Raw genomic sequence first — 24,681 nt, forward strand, 5'->3', positions numbered from 1 at the left:
CCACCCTAATTTATGAATAAATTCTTTACAAATCCTACCATGTGGATTCATGGATTTTTTTTTCACATTCTGTCTCTCACAGTTGAAGTGTACCTCTGGTGCAAATTACTGACCTCTGTCATCATTTTAAGTGGGGGAACTTGCACAATCGGTGGCTGACTAAATACTTTTTTGCCTCACTGTAATCTTTCACGTGATTCAGTTTATTTTGAAAAGTCTCAACAGGATCTTGAGCTTTATTCTGAAAGGTTTATGTGGAAAATAAACAAGCGGACACGCGATGATTTTAGCGTCGTTGTTGCTAACGACATCACATAAAAACAGGCTCTTGTCAGTCCCTAGTGTGGTTATATTAAATATAAGAGAAGGAGAGAACCTTAAGAAATTAATATAGCCACTACAGTGACCAACAAAACGATGAAAAACTGTAAGCAGTTTATTTTGCGACACCACGAAACAAACGATAGCGTAAAATGAAACGATAGACGTTTTTAATATCGTCATCCAATATATCGTTATATCGAACAGCCCTACATATTATAAAAAATATTCTGTGTTACAGGCCCTCAAATCACAGAGGTTTGTCTAAATTTGCTGCTTTTGAATTCACACTATCTTTTCCAACATTTTTAAACCCTCTTATCTTCTTAAATACAGGAGATGGCCACAATTTTCAAGGCTGAAAAACAGCAACCAAATCAATTTTACACCCACTCCCAAGTGTCATAATTTAAAGCTGAAATCTTGCACCCCCTCAACTTTAAGCATCATGGAAAGTATTATAATTTCAACAGCAAAAGTGCATCATTTTAGAATTAACAATGTTGAGTAACAGAAACAAACATTTGACCTTTATCTGTTTTCTGATAATTCTTTGGAGAAAACTTCAAAAGGTGAATTTTGTGTAAACTTTTAAGAGATCATATCATCACGTGGGATAACTGGCTGGTCAAAACAAGTTATAGCATGTGAAAGGTCCTGTTTTAACCCTTAATCTTTCTTTAAAGCAGAATCTCAGGGGTCATTTGTTAACAAATGTTCTGCACTGCTCCCATATTTCTTTTCAGTCACATCTTTTAGCCATCAGCTACACACATTTAAGTCTATTTGGGAGTTAAAAGTATTTTTTCCTTTGTCTGGAAAGATGGTGTTGTCATGTTCAGTAGGAGTGTTTGTGTGGGTGATTATTTAATGTTTTTTTTTTTAAATCGTTGCAGCAGCACGCTCAGTGAGCCAGTATGTTTATGATAGCCGCAGGTCTCTTCCCCTGTGACTGTAGGGTTTGATCATGCCAAACGTGTTTACTTGAATATTCGAAAGAGAAAGAGGAGGAGGAGGAAGAGGGGGGTGGGAAGTGAAAAAGGAAATAAAATGACAGTGAGTGAGTGTGGTGCCATTTGCGTATTAACTGCTACCTACATATGCAAACCTGGAAAGTCTGAGAATATACAGCCACGGATGACACAGTTTGCAGCTTTTTGCTTTTTTTTTTTTTTTTTTACACCCATGGTCATTTCACACAACTAAACAATAATCTTTAGTTTAAACAAACTGGCTGCCTGCACAGCTGCCGTTCGTTGGCCACCCACTATCTACATAAGAGTCAGCGCTGATAAGATCCTGTCTGGAGTTTGTAGAAGGAAAATGTGTAGGCATCTTCTACATACTTTGAGTGATATTCAAAAATCTTTCTTTTCAATCACAAAATGACTCCTGAGTAGGTGGGATGACTGAATGATTCACTGACCGTGTCTCGCAAATACACTGTGGAGGAAAACCACCAAGAAAAGGTGGTGAGAAACGAGCCTACATTAGATGAGTAAGAAGACACATAGGAAGAGCTCTTTCCTTTTCTGGTTTTATTTTTTAGTCTAAAAAAACAAAGGAAGCCTAAATGCACTAGTTAAGTTACTCAAGGTGATGAAATGCTTCAATAGCAACTAGGGCTGCACGATTTTGCATAAAATGAGATCACGATTCTTTCACGATTTTCTTTTCCAATATAAATATTTATTGCACTTATTAACTGCACATCAACTTCGTAACAGTTGAGACTGAACATAAAACAACAAATGTCTCACATTTTGTTGTTGCCGCAAAATGTCGTACTGCTTGAAATTCCGTCTCCACCGTTGCTCGACACTGCGTGTATAGAGCAGGTAGTGCAACAATAGAAAAATAGTTGCGGGACGGCACTGTGTAACGTTTGTCTAGGGTGTTGATCATTTTCCTAAATCCCTCGTTTTGCACAGTGTTGATGGGAGCCATATCTTTGGTCAGGTGATAAGTGATAGCCTCCGTAATTTCTTTGTGCCTGCGGGAGTTCGACGGGTATAGGGAAGCGCTGTATAAGGTTCCCGTTATTGATGTTTGGGTGGTTGACCGGGACGGATTTTCTCCTGTCACTTTCTCGTCATCCCTGACGTGCTCTCCGTTGTTTTTTCCCTGCTAATTTTAGCATCACACGGCACAGCTTCTGTGTCACGTGGTATAAGGCTCCGCCCTTGTCATTTGTTGAGCAGGAAGAGTGAGCGCTTGTTTTCATGCAGAGTACGTCCCGGATCAAAATGCGGTACAATCGTCGTCTTTTTTCTTTTTTTTTTAAATCGTTGTCATTTGGAAATGAGATCGCACATAAGTATGAATCGAGATCGCGATTTTCTAACGATTAATCGTGCAGCCCTAATAGCAACGCTTACGGACAGATTTATAGATGTCTGGCAGATGTGCTTTGAATGAGAGAAGGCTTCTGCTATATAAAATCTAATTTGTAGAAAACAAGACTGGGAGATATTGATTCATGCTCCCCCCCCCCCCCCCCAACTTTATAGATACAAAGCAAATATCAAATACAACAGGCCAACAGCCAGCTAAACAGTTTAATACTATAGTTTCAGCTATACTAGCTATAGCCCAGAAAAATGAGAAATTAAACTCCAGCAACAGACATAAAGACAGCTCTATCAACTATATTCAGCTGTAAGAGAGAATCAAGCATGAGATGTTAACCAGAGAAGTTCATTTTTATCTTCAGTATCATGCAGCTCCTGATTTTCATTAGTCCTCTCAGTGCTTTGTCAGTCATCACACTCCTGATCTATGTATTCAAGCATCATAAACTGCTGAGGGAGGCTCAGCACTAATAGTAGATATGGGCAGAGGTCACTAACAGCAGCTTCTGTGGTTCTCAGCACTCATCGTAATGATTTCACCACTACTTTTTATGGATTCTCAGCAGAGTCTTCAATGCTTTGGATAATTTGCTGTCTACTTTCAAAAGGCAAGAAACTTTCAGCTGCTCCCTTATTTGCAGTGGATCACCATAGTGGATGGATGCACATGTTTTGATTTGGCACACATTTTAATGCCAGATGTACTTCCTGACAAAGCCCACCCATTCATCTATGCCTGGTGACCAACACTAGGAGTACACTAGCTGGTGACCCCCTGAAACTAACTGGTTTTAGTTTTGAGGCTGCGTTTGTGCCTCCTCCCAGTCTCGAATTACTACACCATGGAGTAAGTCTTTTTTCAAAGTGCTAAAAAAATGAAATACGTTTTTTTCATTTGCTCATTTCTCAGCTGTTTATCAGCTTGCCAAAGGAGGATGAAGCCAAACATGATTCTCAAACACGTTAATCGGGTATTAAGATCCATATACAGGAGCTTGTGTTGTTAAGATTGCATTTAAATAAATGCACAGTGCATGCAGGATGATTATGGCTGCTGGCACCACTGACCCCCGTGTCCCTTGTAAAATAATATCCATGTAATAAACCCTCATTAATGCCAGAAAGGTATTGATTTAACTCTAGGGTTAATAGTTTTATTAGGGCAATATCTATGGTAGTTACAGCATTCTTCCATCAGATAAATTATGAGAAATGCTTCTTAATTTAATCCACTGTGTCACACAGTAAACACACAGCAGCCTTTTCATGGCATTGCATGATGTTACATGCAGGTCCTTTTGCTCGGCTATTTTTTTCGGAGTAATCTGACACTTGTGCCGTTTGCAGAACACACAAAAAAAATCACACAGACTATATCGGCAGGATCGAAAGGCATTAAATGTCCCGCATAATGACACTTTAGCAGGGTGGATGCTATTTCTTCAGCGAGACAACCTCCTCACCGGAGCGTCTGTCAGAGCTCCGATGATAATTGTTGATAAAATAAAAGTTCAGTCCAGGATACGTGTGGCTAAATATTACAGTGCGATAGTCTGTTTTGCTCAGTCGTGTCACATTCTCTTGACCACCCAGGCGACAGAATGTTAGTGGGAGACTTGCACAAACATTTTCAAAAACACACACACACGCACTGGCACAAAAACTCTTTCAAACTCGTACATTTGGGCGCACACATGCTCATGCAAACAGTCATATACCCACGCCCACAGTCTCATTCTGCCTGTCTCTTGCTCTGCATTTCCTTCGTGCCGAGGGTGGAGAGAGAGAGAGAGAGATGGAGGGATAGGCAGGGGAGATGACTGGCCATGTTGTTTTGCTACAGTCAGAGGAAAGAGTGACAGCATGAGAGGAAAGAGGTGGAGGAGAGGTGGAAAGGTTTTTCGTGTGCCTAACTGTTCCATGAAGCCCACTAACGCTGCAGCTTTCAGTGTTGTAGTTTCAGTGTGCGTGTGTGTTTCCTGTAAAGAGCCACTCTGGTGAAATTGTGACCTAATCACAGCAGAGGAATGTGTTTTATGCCAAAGCTTCAGACGGTACAGATTAAGACAATTAAAGTTACAGGGGGCATGCTGGGGTTGAGCAGGTCGAGGCATGCATGCACCGATTACTAATAAGAGCCAGTCAGGTAGTCAGTCATGTAGCAAGAAAATATGGATCAGAGTGCTGAAGAGGTTTAGGTTGCTTCTCTTCTCACATCCTTGCTTTTTATTTTCATCGCGCATGCATTAGTTCAGGGGTTGGCTGCAAAACATATGTGAGCCTTATAATGACTGTGACACAATGATGAACGTACATTAGACTATCAAGATTACTAATAGCCAATGGGTTTCACTTAAAGTGAAAAAGTTTAAAGGGAAAACTTCTGTTTGCACATTTAGGCAATATTAAGCTATTAATTCGGCTAAACTTAGCCTACTTTGATAACAAAAAATAAAGCTTTATTTTGAGTCTAGATGCAGATCAAACAAACCTGTAAGCCAGCAGCATTAAAACCTAGCCTGAAGCCGTACTGATAAATTCTCTATTTTCCTCAACAATTGGATTTGATAACTAGCCACAAACTAGCAGTTTATCTTCATCTGGTGCAAATGAAGTTGTGACTCACTTATGCAAACTTGTCATAGTCACAGGTAGCCACTAAAAATGGTGTCTTGTGAGGTTCTGGAGATATAGATCCATGACCTGTGTTAATACCTCTACTGTTATCAAAATTAGGTGCGCTTTGTGTCATCAGTACAGTCATCTAAACAGTTAAAGTGAATAAAATGTAACTGGTGTAAACGAATCTTATAGAAACATCTTAGACCTTTGTTAAAATTTTTTCCGGTGTGGTTAGAAAACATCTTTGAGATTTCAGAAATTTCCATTAGGTTGGTGTGAGGTGTTGATTATTAGAATAAGTCGCAAATGTAAAAATGTGTGTTTGTGCTTCATCTCGTCTGTTTTACTCTTTTCTTCTCTTGCTGGTGTTTCTGACTTTTCTGTCCACTTACGTATTTTTCACAGGTCTAATTTTTACTTCTCACAGGATCTAACTGCCCAATAAAAGAGAAAGTATTTTTAGAAAAAAGCCCTGCAGTTTATCTTATTTTTTTCTTGCTGGAAATACAGGGAGGACTTGGAGAGTAGTGACGACAGTATGAATGAGAGCAGTGCACTCTGTACTAAGCTGCACTGTTGTATGTGATCTATACTTGGCCAGACACCTGTAATCTTCTTTTCCCTGTTAGCGCAGTCACCTGAAACTGCTCCTGACTCATAACTGTAATCATATCTTAGTCTTTTCTTTTGCCTTCCTTTAAACTAGTTTTCTATAGCGTGTATTTCCCTACAGAGACAAAAGGCGAGTCATCCGGGTGCACTTCAGTTCATCCAAAAAGATGTCTTTTTACTAGAATTTATGAATACGACCCGCGCTCTCTACATCACCATTCACTGTTCTTGGCAAGGCTCGAATGACCCCCCTCCACCCAACACTAATATCCCCACTCTCTTTATCTCTGTATTACAGGGTTCGCCTTCCCAGAATGGGCTTACAAGCCCGAGTCAAGCCCTGGTTCCAGACAGATCCAGCTGTGGCACTTCATCCTGGAGCTGCTCAGGAAAGAGGAGTATCATGATGTCATCGCCTGGCAGGGGGACTATGGCGAGTTTGTCATCAAGGATCCAGATGAAGTGGCTCGACTCTGGGGGGCCAGGAAGTGCAAACCCCAAATGAACTACGATAAACTGAGCAGGGCTCTGAGGTATGATGACTGAGAAATATACTGTTACCATAAACAGTTATTTTCACATAAAGTTGCTAAAACAAAAGGACTGTCAAAACAAGAACCGTACAAATTATCTTTAGTATTCATTGACATATATTAACTAATTTTAGAAAGGCAGAATCTTTTCCTTCTTGCATCTGCAGTGGTGTGTCTGAGGCTTAAAGCACTGAGGGCTACACCTAGGCCCGTGCCAAACAGCTGTTCCAGCTTTGACAAACACAGTGTGCAGTGGAGAGCGCTACAGTAACCCCTCAGCAGCACTGGGTTTAACAACTTTGCTCCAGCCTATCATTCATTCGGGACACAGCCAGCCTGCTTGTAGGGTTAACTTTTCATTCTTGTCAGTTTATAATTTTCTCAATTTAATGTTTTGCTTTTAGTAATTTTAATATATTGAAAGAAAAGAAAAAACTAAAAAAGGAGAGGCATGAACTTGTCCAGGTTGCTCCAAGCAAAGAAGGAGAATTTCTGGCCACAGCTTGAACAGCATTTTTCTTAAAGTCTGGTTTATATTTTTATTTTAGTAAACTAAAATGCTTTTGGTTTTTATTTAGTGTGATGTAATGACCTCACAGCGGACACATTAGAATCCTCAGGGGAAATTTGGCATGTGCAGACTTTGTTTTTTTGAGGGTGTATTTGGTGACCTCATTGGCTTTAAATGCCACTGACCTGAGCAAATTTAACTATGAAGGAGTTTCCTGTGGTTGTTGATTATTAATTTCAGTTAACACCAGTGATCCTTTAATGTCAAGTACTGACTTTATCATCTGATTTGTACCTGTGGATTACTTCCAGTGTGGCTTTTTGTGAAGATTTGGGGTGTATTTGAAATTGCCCGTCGAATGATTGGTTGAGTTTATTATGAATAAACTTACTTATTATTTTTGAATTGTGTTTCCTACGTCTTAGGTTAATCAAGTTGGGCTTGTCGGTAAAGGAAATGGCATTAAGACCAAATAACCCTATAAAACAAATCAAATCTGAGCCACAGAGCAGCTGCTTTTCATTGTGTTTATTTGGCTTTTATAAATAGACTTTAGTTTACAGTATTGATGGATAGATGAAAAACCAATAGAAGTTACATGTTAACAACAACTTTCAGCATATTCAGAGCTGAATATTACAGGGATCACATACCCCAAGGGGCTCTTCTCAGCTGCTCGCTGTAAGCACTGTATCTCATTCACTGTGTCTTGTTGTGTACTGCCAAACAGAGCCAAGATTAAGCTAAGCACTTTAAAGAAAGCCACATAGGCCATTAAAGGAGGGAAATGCTTTGAATTGCTTAATTTAGGGCTGGGAAGGCTTATGCACGCTCATTTACACTGCTGAGATTAAGATAACTTCTACAGATGGTATCCTCTGGGGACAGAGGGAATTAACATGGACTTCTTATGTGCGCATACAAACATTCAGACTTGCAATCTGGATTTAGAAATCCTGAATTAGAGAGAAAAAAAGAACGTGGACGGGGATATTTCTGGTCAGGCTCTGTATTTATAGCACGTCCATCCTCTGCTGCTGTAACAGATTTGAAGCTCAAGCTCCACTAAGTGCTTATATATAGTGGGTCTTAGTGCCCTCTGATGGACCAGACTTAGAGCCTGATTATCAACAAGGTCCCCACACAGGAGTTCACTCCTGTTTGGGAAAGTTCACTCCTGTGTCCTCATCCAGCTTCCAGCAGCCAGGTCGTCTCCCTCTAAAGTGAGCTGGCTTATAGCGATAAGGACAGTCAACAAAACAACACGCACACAAACAAACATGCACCTTTGCGTTGTCACCTGATTTGACACCGGAGCTCCTTCAGTGCCCGAAATGAAGCCTCTCAAGACACATTAATAGTAATGTGGCAACAGGATTAGTGGCACTGAAGACTGATGAAGTTATAAAACAGGCATGTGTGCATGGTAACAGTCCCCATATGGAGTAAACTGTTGGAAAACAGGCCACCTCGCGTCCTTCATGTGGAGAAAACCTGGAGTCTGCTAATAATGGAGACCACAGTCGACATGTGGCAGTTAGCCTACACACACATGCACACACATTTAAAAGGCGGGCTTGTTTTGAAGTGTTCGTTTTATCACTTTGGACTGTGTAATTATTATTTTTACCTCAGTGATCTTGTTCTTTCCTGTCTGCCGTGCACATGGTGGAAATTCCCTTAATCAGGACCAATGTATTGTGTGCGGACTTGAGCATATGTGTGTTGGCTTTCCGTTGATGGGACGCAGCCTCGGCCCATGCGTCATCCTGGCCTCCCGCTCCCACGACCACTGTGAAATTCCCACTCCTGTTGAGAGGATTACGCTCACACTGCGCGAGTGTGTGTTTATGTGCGTGGAAATGTGCGTGTAGACGTTAAAGAGGTTAGACTGTCCTGTTTTTTAATTTGATAATGAATCCGTTCTTTTGCACCGAATCAAACCAAAAGAGAAAAACAAATTCAGGCTGTCGCTCTTTTTTTAGATCTTCAGTCTCAACCGTTAAGATCAGTGCTGCCTGACATTTCAGGTGGAGTTAATGAATGAAAGAACGGGCGCAATCTATAATCCTCAGCTCCAATTTAATCATGAGAAATAAGTCAATAGGCTGGAGAAATAAAGATTTCCACTGATGAAAAGACCATGACTTAAACCTTCCTCCTAGTCCTTGCACCACTCTTTGCTGTCATGAAGTAACTTAGGGCAAATGAAGCCTTTTGCCAATCATTCATTGCAGAGTTTTTGCTTAATGAGTGCAATCACGCTAAGAGGTCCCAGCTCCTTGAAACCTCCAGGTCCCCTGCCTGCCAGTCAGCAGCCAGCGTTAATGGTCAGAGGTCAGCGGTATTGCCATGCACAGCTGGTAAAGATTACCAACACGGCGCATGTGTGCATTCAGATGCACAAATGCACCATTGTGCAGACTCTCGGCCAAGCATGGATGCTGGAACACATGTTTTAAGCGCTTGCTTCATTGCCAACATTTATTTAATTGTGATGGGACACCACAGCTGAAAGGCTGCCACTGCAGAAGTGTGCATAAATAGAACAACAATTGTTTTATTGTAGGCTTAAAATTACATGAGAACATGCACTTAACATGGGGACCGAACTAGAAAACACGACTTCACATTTGTTATGAGGATTTATTTATAAATGTGTGGAAGTAAGCACTAACTGAGAGGGAGGGAACCAGTGGTTGGCGGATAGAGATTACTGATCTGTGGTTGACGCAATCTTAACTCAGTTGAGGTGGAAGTCCTAGGAATGGCCGAGCTAGGTGTAATTGTTGGAGCAGGGAGGATAATTAATCCAGAGTGGAGTAGTTAAGTGAGGTGGCGACTATGGAGAACACAGTTGGAGCAGGAGTGGTTCAGAGGCGGGGGCCAGGCATGCCAAAAACAGGAGCAGAGGAGAGCAGACAAAGTTAGAAAATTGTTCAAGTAGCAAAAACAAGTGCTGGAACAAAACAGTCGCTGAAACTGAAAGCTAGCAGTGCGGTGGAGTTGCAGCAGTCCGACTCCCTGAAACCACTCCTGTAATCAGACAAACGCACACAGTAGCGAGATAAAACACTTCTAACTAGAAGGATGAGGAAGCTGAGGCAGTGAGTCTGACACACAATACGCTGTTTTTGATTACTTTGGGGGCAATTAATCATATTTTATTTACAATGACAATTTTAACTACCATCAATTATTGAAACCAGACAACTGCTCTAAAGTGATTACTGTCCCACATGCAGCTTTGCAATAATGGTCTAAATTTGCCTTTCCTTTTGGCCTTCCATAAAAGTCAATGTCCACATTTATTTAGTGTAATCAACTGATTAAAGTTCAAGGAAATCCACTTAGTATAAAAAGCAACATTCTTCTTTTTAAAAGTATAATAAAGCAACTATTTATGATTCTTATTTTTCAGTAATCCAGCAGAACTAGGCCAAGCTGCCACCATGTTTGTGTTTCTTGGCCTATCTTTTCCTGAAATACAGTAGTAATTTAAAAAAAAAAAACAGCAGTAAAACAGGTTATGATTGGCGCTCACGACGTGTAACCTGATGACCACATGTAAACAGCTGGCTGCAGGAAATATTGCTGCCTATGCACACCCTGTTACTCACTCAGCTGGCTGGGCCTGTTTGTAGGTCAGAAGGTCTTTAACTGTTGCACTGCTTTGTGTGGAAACTCCCAGGGCCAGAGAGAAAGTGCAGAGGGAGCACCCAGCGACAGTACCACTGTATCACTTAGTGTTCAACATATGTGCATTGTCATTCCATTGTCTCAATCTGCAGCATGTATGTGTTTAGCATACATGAGCACTGTGTGTATGCCTTTGTCCCCACTGAATGAGGCCTCTGTTTTCTATGAGGGTGGAAAGCACGCACACACCAGAGTGTGCTCGAATACATATATTGTACCGGCCGAGCATGTGACCGGCCTGATCGGACCCTGACACGATCTTCCTCTTCACACACCGACACACACCATGTATATTGATTGATTGATTGATTGAATCTTTATTTTGAACATGTTGAAAAAGTATAAAAAAAATAGAATTAAAAGAGACAAATGAACAAAGCAAACAAAAGGAAAACGAGCAACCACAACTCCAAATAACGTCCATGTTCAAAAAGGAGCAGGAAGAAGCATAAGCTTATTTAATCCCACCCCTTTTCCACTATCTAGTATCAATAGACTACAGAAATACCTCCTTGCAATTACATTATATGTTATGTGTAATTTTTTTTTTTAAATATATACACATATATGTTTCTATCTATCCATACATACGTATATACACACATACGCACATGTACACATTTTCAATAACCCCATTAACACCTCAAGGATACACAACCTACAAAAAAAAAATATATATATATATATATATATATATATATATATATATATATATATATATATATATATATATATATATATATATATATATATATATATATATCCATACCAACAAACCCATGCATGCGCACACACATGAAAATATTAGACAAGAACACCCTATCAAATCTCTACCTTTTCCCTGTACCCTGTAAAAACCATATCCTTAAACCGCTTTTTAAACTGCGCCATGCTTGGACATTGCTTCATATCTTTACTTAGTCTGTTCCACAGCTTCACTCCACACACAGAGATGCAAAAACTTTTTAATGTTGTACGGATACGAGGATGTTTTAAATTTAATTCCCCCCTCAAATTGTATCCCCGTTCCCTTTTAGAAAACATTTTTAGAATATTGTCAGGAAGCAGGTTATTTATTGCTTTATATATAATTTGTGCTGTGAGAAAATGAACCAGATCTGTGAATTTTAGAATTTTTGATTTTAAGAATAGTGGATTTGTATGATCTCTGTAACCAGTTTTATGGATTATCCTTATGGCCCTTTTTTGTAATATAAAGATTGATGATAGCGAACATTTGTAAGTATTGCCCCAAACCTCTGCACAGTAATTCAAATACGGTGCAATCAGGGAACAATAGAGAATGTGGAGTGATTTGTGGTCCAGAATGTGTTTTACTTTACTCAAGATTGAGACACTTCTTGAAAGTTTGTTATGTATATGATTTATATGAGACTTCCAGTTTAATTTATCATCTATAATCACACCAAGAAACTTATGTTCAAGTACTCTTTCAATTTCCACACCATCTACATGAATCTGCACTTGTGCATTTCTAAGGGAATTCCCAAATAAGATAATTTTAGTTTTACTTAGATTTAGCGATAGTTTGTTCCTGTTAAACCATTTTTTAATTTTGCACATTTCTGAAGTAATTGTATCCAGCAGCTCCTTTAGATTCCCCCCAGAACAAAAAATATTTGTGTCATCTGCAAATAATACTAATTTTAATATATCAGATGCCTTACAAATATCATTTATATAAATAATAAATAATTTTGGACCCAGTACAGAGCCTTGTGGAACACCACAAGCAATGTCCAAGCATGATGAGGAATGGACACCCAGCTTCACAAATTGTTTCCGGTCACTTAAATAATTTTTCACCCATTGCAGTACAACCCCCCTAATCCCATACCGTTCCAGTTTATTAATTAATATGTCATGATTGATTGTGTCGAATGCTTTCTTGAGATCCAGAAATACTCCAGCTGCATACTGTTTCTGATCTATAGCATTCGTAATCTCCTCAATTGATTCGATTAATGCCAGAGATGTTGATCTTTTTGATCTGAATCCATATTGACTGTCAGAGAGTAATTTATATTTATCTAAGAATTTGTCTAATCGTTTATTAAACAGGTTTTCTAGGATTTTGGAGAATTGTGGTAGTAAAGAAACAGGCCTGTAATTTGTGAAGTGGCGTCTATCCCCGGTTTTATACAGCGGCACAACTTTAGCTATTTTCATTTTGTTTGGCACTTTTCCCGTCTGAAATGATAAGTTGCAAATATATGTTAGAGGTCCTACAATTCCTTCAATGACCTTCTTGACGATTTTCATGTCAATATCATTACAATCAGTAGATGTTTTATATTTACACATGTGTACAATGTCAATTATTTCTTTTTCCTCCACTGATGTGAGGAACATTGAGTTAGGGTTCCTATCAATCAGGTTTTCACTACAGTCTACTGATGGCAGTGACTCAGGAATTTGTTCTGCCAGTTTTGGTCCAATATTTACAAAATAATGATTAAAGCTGTTGACCTTATCAGCAGTGTTTTCCATAATATTGCCATTATCGATAAAGTATTGTGGATAACTTTGTTGTCCAGAATTATTTTTAATGATACCGTTTAAAACATCCCATATTCCTTTCATATTATGTTTATTGTTGTTCAATATTTTACTATAATACTCCTTTCTACATACACGTATAATATTGGTCAACTTATTTTTGTATTTTTTATATTTATTTTCAGCATCTTTTGTTCTTTGTTTTAGGTATTCCCTATAGAGTGTATTTTTCTTTTTACATGCATTTTGTAAACCCTTAGTGAGCCATGGTCTATCTGAATATTTGTGCTTTCTGTTGTATTTTATTGTTGGACAGTTTTTATCGTACAACTCCATGAATATTCTTAAAAATATGCCATATGCAATATCAATATCAGCTTCTTTGTACACATTGTCCCAGTCCTGATTTAATAGATCGTTCTTAAATGCAGTCATAGTTTCTTCTGTCCTTACACGTCTGTATCTCAGTTGTTCTTCATGCTGATTTTTCTTATAATTAGTGTCATAAACTGCAAAAACTGGTAGGTGATCACTGATGTCATTAATTAATATTCCGCTCACAATGTTGTTTTCCATATTGTTAGTGAAAATATTGTCAAGTAAGGTGGCACAATGTGGTGTAATTCTGCTAGGCCTGGTTATTTTAGGATGTAAACTCAAACTGTACATAGTGTTTAGGAATTCGTCGGTCATTTTATGCTTTTTTGGATTCAACAGGTCAATATTAAAATCACCACAGATAAACATAACTTTTTGATTTGTTTTAGAGAATATTTCCTCTATGAAGTCATTAAATACTTGAATACTAGAGCCAGGTGTTCTATATATACAGCTAATTATTACATTTTTTTCTTTTTCCTTATAAATTTCAATTGTTATACATTCTAGTAAATTATCAATTACAGTTGTCATACTTTCTACCACCTTGTAGTTTAGGTTTTTATCCACATACACAGCTACTCCCCCTCCACTCTTGTTCCTTCTATTTACAAAATTCACTTCATATCCCTCCAGTCCAAAGTCCATTCCTTTCTCCGCATTGATCCATGTTTCAGAAATGGCAATAATTCCAAATGGATTTGCCAACTCATTTAGATATTCCTTTATATTGTTGAAGTTGGCATACAGACTTCTGCCATGTATATGCTCATCGCACCACCACCCAACCAACGCAAACGCATTTAATTTCCTTTTTTTGAGTCAGTAAACACTTGTCAAATGTAGCTCCCACACAAAGGACTTTTTATCTCTGTAATTTGTACACACCTGAGTGTGAGCAGCTGGTGTGTGTGTATGTGTGCATATGTGTAGAGGAAGATCTAGCTGGGATGTGTGTGTGTGTGTTTGCGTGTAACAGCCAACGCTGACGAAAGAGGCAGAAAATAAACATGGGACGCATGGGGAGCATTGTAATCCCAACTTCCTGTCACAGTCAGCTCCTATTTACAGCCCAACAATGGCAAGGCACAGCCTGTGCAGACACACGTGCACGTGAGCGGGTGATTCATTTCATTTTTAGTGCTGACATTTGTGTGTGCATATGGAGAGATAGTGGAAAAGATTTTATACAGATATCATAATAATAATTTATGGAAAAAGTGGGAATAGTGGACAGGTCTTTAGCCCAACCTCAGTGTTTGAACTAAACGTGCAATACTTTATATTTAATCACAGATTACTGCCTTAACCTTTTAAGGCAATTCAACTTTTTGCATTTGCAATACGATGCATGTGGGTATTTGTACTCATCCAATACACGTGTTAATGAGTTTTTATGTAAGACAAATAAGATATCTTCTGAGTTTGGAGATGGTGGTGGTATCAATATACACCCAATCTCGAACTGGGGCTTCCGACTACATCTGGAATGCACTATTAGGCTAATTAGTGATTCTAACTTAACTGTAGGTGTGACTGATTGTCTCAGTCTATGATGCGACCTGGGCAGGGTGTGCCTGCTTCTTACCCAGTGACAGCTGGAATAGGCTCCAGCCTTGCTGCAAACCTGAATTTAAGCATTAAGGAAAATCAGTGCTTGGATAAATGATACAAAGAAAGTTCCACCCCTAACCTCTGGTCATGAGATTTTGTGAATGTCCAAAAGAATAAGCTCCTAAATACAAGAGGTCCCAACGAGATTCCTCCATAGGTTAGATATTTGGGTGCTTCTTTCTGGAGGTTTTCCAGGCAAACCAAACTGGGAAGAGACCCAGGACCCTTTAGAGAGATTATACATCTCATCTGACCTGTGAACACCTCAGGTCCCCCCAAAAGGACCTGGAAAGGGTTGCTTTGTAAAAACATGGTTTCGAGTACGGGTTTCTGAAATTTCTCTGTCCGTTCATTGGTATTTAGTTGCTGCACTCCGGTGTGTGTTTCCATGCTTTGATCATAATGTTTTGGACCCCAGCACGTCTGTGTAATCGCAGCCATAATCCCTGGCCTAGAATCACTCGCAGTAACAAGTGAGTTGATAGAAAGCCTCCCCCTCTGTTTCCCCGAAGGCTTTGCCTAAATCCATGCTCGCACTGATTGTTCAATCTACTCTTTTGGTAGAACAGGGAATGGGATAAAGCTGTATCTCCTGGATGATACATGCTGGAGTGGGGGCACACATCCACCCCTGCGTTTGAGTATGTCTGAATGAGATGGCACAGGATACAATAGAAATGTGTGTGTGCATGCATGCATTTGTGTGTGTAAGGCAAGTGCGGTGGGCAGCTAAACACAGGCACTCAAAGAATCTCTTTCTTCTCTTTTGAAGTGAGTTCAAATGCTCTTCAAAGACTGTCTGCCTGTATGACGGCGCAGGGGGGTGGGCTTGGAGAAAGACCGGGTGACCATGTGCTCTAAACGCAGCTTCATTCAGAGCACATGGAAAGTTGTTCTATTTCCAACCCTGCATTTCAGCTTTATGTACCCTTGTAACATCAGAGACTTGAGAGGGAAAGTCAAACGATCCCCCATTTTAAATGTGTAGGAGGCAAAGATGGTAGTAAAAGTATAATTTCCAGGAAGAAAAAGACCTTTTGAATCCTTATGTAGAGGCAAACTTCTCGAGGATTTGACTGTTATGCCGAGTTTATTATGAGTATAATAAAGAACGTGGACAAAACAAAAATGTTCTCTAAGTCAGGATGTATTAATAAGAAGTCCAAAAATAATTTTAAAGAAATAAATGTGACATTTGATAGAGCTGCATCAAAACCACAGCTTGTGAGCTCAGGTGTAACAATGTTTGTGACATTTTTTATATTTAGGTCTAAGTCACATCGTAGCACAATGAATGAAGTCATACCTTTTTGTTAGTAGCACAAACACAGTGAAGAATAAAACCTTAGATTTCACATTTCAGCATCTTAAATGACTCAAAAAACTCATGACTGTGAAGTCCTCCTCCCTCTGGTGGTGTAATCACTTCTGCAGATGATGAATCTTGGATCGCAGCTCCTCCTGCGGCCTCGGCCACGTTTAACAGACCTCCAACAGTTAACAGCCCAGAACTCGTGCACTTAATTTCTAACTTTAACATCCACTCAATGGTTACGTTTAGGTACCAAAACTTAGTTGGTTAAAGTTAGAGTTATTTGGTTGGTTATACAGCCAATCTATGACATTTTTAGGCAAATTGGAGACGGTCGAGCAGAAGACCCATGATTATTTATGATGAAATGACCCAACTAGACTAAAGGCGTTCTCATCTGAAAGGCACTGTCAGTCATAAAAGCTGATGGTGAGTCCCAGGTATTTAAACTCTAATGAGGTTGTCACTTTGTAGGTGGTCCTGAGCGTCATTGACCCACCCTGCCATCATGTGAGTCATTAAGGTCACATGATTGTGACCTCAGTGACTGTGAGCCAGGGTTGAATTGCCTGGGAAGAGATTTTGAGACTGATCGTTGGTGTCCCATGCCACCACCTCTGTTCAGTAACAGTTTTGCCTAGATGTTTCTTACATACCTAGGTGAACATACAGCAGATAGCCTTCTTTGATAAACTGTCAAAAATATGCTTCAATAAGTCGAGGCTGCTGGGGGCTTCCCATGCTGATGAATGTTCTTCTTAACTCATCTCTTTTCACTGTGTTGATACACCACTCTGCATTTAATCATTAGTTATTATTAATCTCTGGCTCTTTTCCACATTGTGTCTTTTGTGCTGTCTTCCTCCCCTCACCCCATACTGAACATAGTTTATCTGACATTAGGAGGGGGAACCAAACACTTCACTTATTGTCATACTTATACGACCCTGGTCCTTTCCTTTTGTTTCTATTTGTTGCCATCCTCTCATAGATATCAGCATGATCCACCAGTCCTTCCCCAAAACCGCAGTGGCCTCCCTCACCTATCGTTCATCTGTCGTCTTCACTATCAATAAACGTTTGTCATTCACATTCGAGGTTTTATGTCCTTGCTGCTGAGTGTATTTTAGATGCATGCGACTTTGTTTGTTTTCTCTGTATTTATATTGGACCCTATGTGGGCCGCAGCACATCGCATTGACTTTTTCTATCATCAGCTAATTCAATCACAAGCCTGTTGTGGTTTTAATTCTGCTTCACTTCCTGCCCGCCTGTCTCTGTCCGTCCGTCCCCCTCCTTCCCCCTCCTTCCCGGCCCTTGTGAGTGTCTCCCCTAGAGCAGAAATTACATGCTGCTTTGTGCCTGGCGTAAACAATGTTTTCAACAGTGCTGGCTTGTCTTGTCTCTTTTCTCCCTCTCCCTCTCTCTCTCTCTCCTCTCTCCCACTGCCTCAGGGGATGAGTGGAGAGGGCAGGATAAAGAGGGGGGAGGCGGATTGATGAGAGAAAGAGGGAGACAGGGGGTATCGGTAGGATAAAGGGAGAAGGAGGAGGGGAGAACAAGTGAAAAAGAGCAATAGTCTGTTCCCAGAGTAAAAAACGGTCCAACAAGTCTGAGTAATAAGCATAATAAGAGGGGGTGAAGGGCAACAGACACCGGCACACAGCGCCGTCTCGATAACTACCATTCAGTGTAACGATAGTCACTGGGCTCTGATTAACTCAACATTACCTACATACCCTGAAGCCCCTATCTTTGCCAGCACTCATCACTTATCATGTGCCATGGTGGAGGAAGAGAAAGCGGCTAGTCTAGCACTATAAAAGCAGGTAGGCATGCAGACAGGAGAAAAGGGCAGTGTGGTTAAACCCTGTGTTTAATCACCAGGGATAGTGGTGAGAAGGACAGGTGGTAGTTTTGGTGATCTGGCTTGTTTTCTTCGCCCCTCCCACCCTGACGGATCAACACATCAGGTTTTTTTTTTCCTTTCTCCTCCTCTTTCTTTCGCTCGGTTTCCCTCGGTGTGTGAGGGTTGTCAGCCAGGGATCTAGAGGTTACATAAAGTGAGTGTGGATCCGAGGAAGAAAGCAGAGAGATGTTACATAAAGAGCTGTAGCTGGACAAAGGTTAATAAAAATCTAGCCTTGCACTGTAGGCAGGAGCCATGGGAGAGAGAAAAAGCATGAAAAAAACTGAGAGAATGGCCATTACATAAACAGATAAAGATGGGCTGAATTATTGGTGGCTTTGCTTTGCTGTTATATAAAGAGACAGGTCCACCAGCAAAAATGAAAGATGAGAATGAGTTGTGTATGTGTATGTGTGTGTGTGTGTGAGAGAGAGACCACTCATCTGACCGCATCTGAACTTAAAAGATGCTTTTTTCATAATACCTGACCTTTTTTTTTTGATTGCTAGCAAAGACGGTTGAAGCAGCAGGATTATCTCAGCGGCAGAAACTGAAACGTAGCTGGACAGATGTTGACATTGTTTCCGAGTACAATAAAAGTCCAGACACACCAGCTCTCACCAAGCATTTTGGTGAAAGCTGTTTCTTCTATTTAGACGTGATAACAACTCGCAAAAAGTAACTTTATTCACTAGGGGTGGGGAGAAAATCCATCCATCTGGAGATCTGTTTTTTAGAGCGTAAGGTCAGGAGTTCAAGTTGCCCTCAGTGTAAACATGCTTCTTCTTGGTGCTCTTACTTTTCTCTTGACTAAGAACGTTTTGTTTGCTTCCTTTTTGTTCTAGTCTTTTTTCTGCTCTTTTCTTCAAATTTGTCATAAGAGGCAATAGATACTCCATTTTTAAAAACTTTACATTTTTGGCAATTATGTCATGGTTCGGGCTTTAAAGGGTTAAACACAAATGCTGCCCTGCATGCACACCTGTTAAATGCAGATTCAGAACAGCCCAGCGCTGCTTACGCTGGCTGCTGATCTTTTAATTATTTTCTTATCCTGACGCACAACTTCACAGTGCTGTTCCTCAGCTCAGTGTATCCTCATCCTTTTTGCTTCCCATCCCATCCTCCTCCTCCTCCTTTCTGTGTCTGCTTTGTGCAGATGTCATGCAACACTCTCTAATATCTGTCATGATGAGGGGGGGGGGCGCATGAAAGACTCGCTTATTAAAGTGTGTGCTTGACTGTGCAAGCTCATCTGACATGGCCTTAAAGATCAGAAGCACAAAATAGTGTTTTAAACACGAGGAGCTTATTTTGGAATGAAATGTTTTGTATGCTGTGTTTGATTTTAGTTTTCTCCTTCTGTTTTACAGATATTACTACAACAAGAGGATCCTTCATAAGACCAAAGGGAAAAGGTTCACCTACAAGTTTAACTTCAACAAACTGGTTTTGGTCAACTACCCCTTCATTGATATGAGCTCCACTGGTAAGCCTCGTCTGTGTGTGCGTGTGTAAATATCTCCTAATCCCACAATAGGATGGCATGACTACATGGGATTATACAAGAGAGCACTGCAATTCATTTCTCTGTACTCTGCCCGTCTTTTTTACTCTTTTTCTTATCTTCTCTCTCTTGCCTTTTACATCTACAGGAAGTAGCGTTCCTCAGAGTGCCCCTCCTGTGCCCACCGGTGCAGGGACCCACTTCCGCTTCCCTCCTTCCACCCCATCTGAAGTCCTCTCCCCTAACGAGGACCTGCGCAGCCCCGGTGGCATGTTCAGCTCCGTGGCCCGACGAATGGCCCGTGGCTCTGTCAGCGACTGCAGCGACGGCACTTCAGCCAATTCTGAGATCGAGGAGGGTAACACGGGAGCAGGAGAGGAGAGGGGGGAGAGAGTTGTGAGTGGAGGAGGGCCAGGTGGTGGTGGAGGAGGCTACCGGAGCATCATCCACCCCCGTTTGGCTTCTCATGAAGCCCTGTTCCGCATGTACGGAGGGCCGGGTAACCCTGCAGGGCATCCAGGCTCCCGTGGCCCGGCAGCACACCGCATCCACCCAGAGCCCCTGTCCCCCTTCCCTGCTTCCCCCCTGCCAGGTCCAGGAGGAGCAAGCCTTCTAGCTCCACCTTTGTCTCCTGCACTCTCCATGACCCCCACATCTCACCTCCCCTACACTCCCTCGCCCACCCTATCACCCATGTTAGGCTCTCACTTCTCCTTTAACCCAGAGGACATGAAGCGCTACCTGCAGGCCCACACCCAGTCGGTGTACAACTATGGCCTCAGCCCCAGAGCTTTCCTCCAGTACCCCAACATCGTCATCCCCCAGCCCCACCGGCCCGACAAGGCCGGTCTGACTGCAGAGAGAGGAGCGGCCGAGAGGGCGGAGAGAGCCTCGACTGTGGGGGGAGGCGAGAGGGGAGGAGACCGGCACCACCATCCACCTCTGGGTCACCCGACCCACCACCACCCGCATCCTCACTCTGCTCACCCTCACCCACATTCCCACCCCATGCATCATTCACTTCACCTTGGTGAGGAGCCGCCGCACATGTCCCCCTTCAAGTTCAAGCTGCAGCCGCCTCCACTGGGCAGGAAGCAGAGGGAGGGGCAGAGCCAGAGTAAAGCCAGGCAGAGCTCACTGTCCTCGGGTTCAGGATCCGGGTCCATGTCCTCCACCTCTGGCCTGGGCTCCTCGCTGTCATTCGGCAGTGACTTGAGCTCTGCCAGTGGCTCCGGGCTCATCTCCGCCTCCTCGTCAACACAATCTCTAAACAGCGCGGGACTTCCCAAGATAAAGGTACCCAGACCCAAACATCGCTCACATTCCCACAGTTCCCAGTGATTTAGACTTTGTTTGTGGCTACGTGTGTTTCAGAGAGAGCATGGGCTGGTATTTTGTTTCTGATTGAGATAACTTTATTAAACCCAAACACAAGCATTTCGTTTGCAGCTTACCCACACGACTCACAGTCCTTACACACTAATCACAGTTGCTTTTTAAGGAACAGAATGATAAATAATGAGGTTAAAGTAGAGCTGGGCGATAGAACGATAACGATATGTATCGCGATATAACTTTTACTTGATAGAGAAATTAAGCTATCGCGATAGACTTCGCCGCTCTTGTCCTCTTAAAATAAAATTTTTTTTTAAAAAAAGGTCAGCCAATCCAAACTAAGTAGCGCAGAGCCGAACCAATCACAGCCGCAGCGTCACGTCGCGTGACTTGTTACGTACAGCACAAGTGCCAAGCCGCACGTGTGTTTGTTTGGGAAGCAGGCAGTGGGTAATGGAGCCAGCGCGTAATGGAGGAAATGAGTGTGCCGACTAGAAAAATCAACCGAGCGTGACCGAAGAGAAAACAGATGACGGTTCCAATGCCGGAGAGATTGTCGAACGGAAGAGCCATAGAAGTTCTGTAGTGTGAAGGTATTTCGGCTATTTCAAGTCTGACAAAAAACAGAGTAGCGTGCACTGTAAATTGCACGCTACTCGGCACGAAAGCAAGTCTGGAAATACAATAAACTGGTGCATGCGTCACAGTGGCGTGTCTAGAAAATTTTTGTTGGGGGGGCCAGGTAGGGGCACAGATTTGGAGAAGGGTGGCAGATGTAATTGGCAGATAAAGTTTAAAAAATTCTACCAACCGTTAATCAAAGGAGCTTGCAAGCTCCTTTGACTACGATGACCTGGATGACTGAGAACCTTCACAGACCTACCAACCGTTAACCATAATTCAATAACCCTATAAACCTAATAACCGAATGCGCTTTTAACTCTTATTCGAATGAGATTTTAACCACTATGGTGCAAAGTTTTTAGATACTGTGTTGATAAAGTACAAGAGATACAATCAGTGCTTTGTCAGTGTTTACTCAGTATTCAAGGACAGCAATATTTGCATAGTATTTTTACTGACATATAGTGCACATATGTTTTGGGCAAAAACATTTTTGAATATTAAAATACGAACATTTGTAACAAACAATTGACAAATTAGCCAATTCCAATGTAAAACTTTATCTGCCTGTTAAAAAAAAGAAGATAATCTTCTCACAAACTGGTGATTTTGAAACAGGAAAAAAGTGGGGAAACAACTGAAAAGACTAACATTTGAATGAAACCTGAAAGCAAGTAAATACTTTCTATGCTGCCTTATGGTAAACTTTGGTAATATTGATCAAGAACAACACTGGCTGATGATGAAATACAGTCAGCTGGCATGGTGACACTGCCAGTATTAACCTGCAGGGCTGGACTGGGACAGAAAATCGAGCATTTTGACTACAGACCGGCCCACCAGGTATTAAAGCCATAAAGCCTTTGAATGAAAACAAATGCTGTTGTGACAGTCCCATATGGAAAAGAAATAGTAAAAACTTACATGATTTACTCATGAAAGTGGCCACTTTCTTATTACTTTCATATGTTGTTTTAGTATCCAAAACATACAAGATTCATTATATAATCTTTCAAGGGATCTTATATCTGTTTTTACTCTTGTATGCTTTTCATACAAGTTTCACACAAGACAGATACAAATTTTATAAAATTTATATATATCTTTTCCATATGTACACCGTCTTCTTGGTATATGTATGATTTCTATACATTTTACATCAGATAAAAACTTTGGTTGTAAGATTTAGATAATTATTTAATAAAAGCTAGATATTTTAAATGAGAATAAGAAAGAAAAGTATTTCTTTGTGCCCCCCTTTTGCCTGTTAATGCCCTACCTGCCCCCCTGGCAAAACTTTCCTAGACCCGCCCCTGCACAGTTACCAGCTGTCAGCTACATAAAAAAGGATCCTGGTGTTATTTGTCTCTCAGAAACAGTTCATAACTTCCCTTCAACTCATCCATGTCACCTAAAAGGTAAACCTGTTTCTCCATCATCTGTTCAGCTCTGATGATTCAGTAAGGACATCTCCTGGTTTCATCTTCATGTTTCCCTCTCACCACATAACCAAATCGACATCATGACCAGCAGGTTTACAGCTGTGGCTCCAGCCAACATCAGCTGATACTAGAAATTAATATTAAATAAATTCTAACAAAAGCTGATCAAGCTTAAACGTGCTGCTGTTGTTTAGCGCGACATCTGCTGGTTTCCTTTCTGGCGCAAAGTGGGCGATAAATAAACAAGAGAAAAAAGCCGATCAGCTGATCATTGATCAGTTTCATGATTGAAGTAGCAACAGGAGAGGGAGGGGGGAGAATGAGAGAAGTTCACTATCAGTAACATCATAGCACCCACCCAGCTGTATAAAAACTCCGTCAAGCTGGCTAGAACGCAGTACGAGTTATTGTAACTGACAGTAAAAAGTCAGCAACATGAAAATAAACTCCACCTAAACTTGGTTTATATCTGACCCAGATAGACTGCAGGTCATAACTTCTTACCTGAAGTTCAGTTCACCTGACACTCGGACTGGTGGCCGCCTCGGGGCTCTCCTCCTGCCTCCCCTTCCCTCATCCACCTGCTGGCCTCTGTGGAAGCCCCGCCATAGCCACCACCAAACACCTGAGTTATTTTTACACATCGACCTGCATCTGGCCAATCCACCACCTCTCATTGTTCATGCCATTACAAAAAAAAATAAAAAATAAGTCACCGGGCATATGCCCGGTATGCCCGATGGCCAGTCCAGCTATGTTAACCTGCAACCAAATCTGCAGCTCCATACAGCAATGTTACGACTTAGATTACATCTTATAACTCATAACTCTTATGTTAGCTGCCCTCAGTAGCATACTGTCTGAAATATTCGACGGCTGCAATAATTCTTTAAGTGTAATTTTTTCCTTGGTATTCTAATTTCACCGAAGTTTACTAAACTCAACAAACTTAATATTACTTACCGGGACATTTATTCTGTCCTCATTTTCTTTCACCGAAAAATTGTTTCGTGCAGTGCCGTCTTTCGTGCTTGGCTCTCCTACCTTTGCTAACTTGATGCACATAGCGCAGAAGCCAATGCTGCATTCACTTACACTCGGATATCTGAGCTTCACCGTGAAAACATAATCGTACATTTGATATTTGATTGAATTTTATTGTTTTGCCTTTGGGGTGGCACCTGGGGTGGCCAGTCTGGTTGGGGGGGTGGCCTGTGCCCCCCCAGGCCACCCCGCTGGACACGCCACTGATGCGTCACACTGCGCCACGTTATTGTTTCGGTGAAATGAATTTCTACAATACTGTTACTGTTAATTCTACTCTGCAGTGTTTAAATGCTTACATATACACACAGTTACTGTCCGTCCACACATACGACTCGGTTCTGCTT

At 41.2% G+C, this 24,681-nt stretch overlaps 1 protein-coding gene across 1 annotated transcript in view; it reads left to right on the forward strand.

The window, feature by feature from the left end:
* erfl3 (Ets2 repressor factor like 3) overlaps positions 1-24,681 on the forward strand; it is a 73,526-nt gene that overhangs the window by 42,491 nt on the left and 6,354 nt on the right. Inside the window, exons 2-4 of the mRNA XM_082550384.1 lie at positions 6,205-6,439; positions 19,756-19,871; positions 20,038-21,185. Of these exons, the coding sequence (XP_082406510.1) occupies positions 6,205-6,439; positions 19,756-19,871; positions 20,038-21,185 (1,499 nt within the window). The remainder of the gene's footprint in view (positions 1-6,204; positions 6,440-19,755; positions 19,872-20,037; positions 21,186-24,681) is intronic.

Source organism: Aulonocara stuartgranti (genome assembly GCF_965226115.1).
Source record: "Aulonocara stuartgranti genome assembly, chromosome: 11".
NCBI classification, from domain to species: Eukaryota; Metazoa; Chordata; class Actinopteri; order Cichliformes; family Cichlidae; genus Aulonocara; species Aulonocara stuartgranti.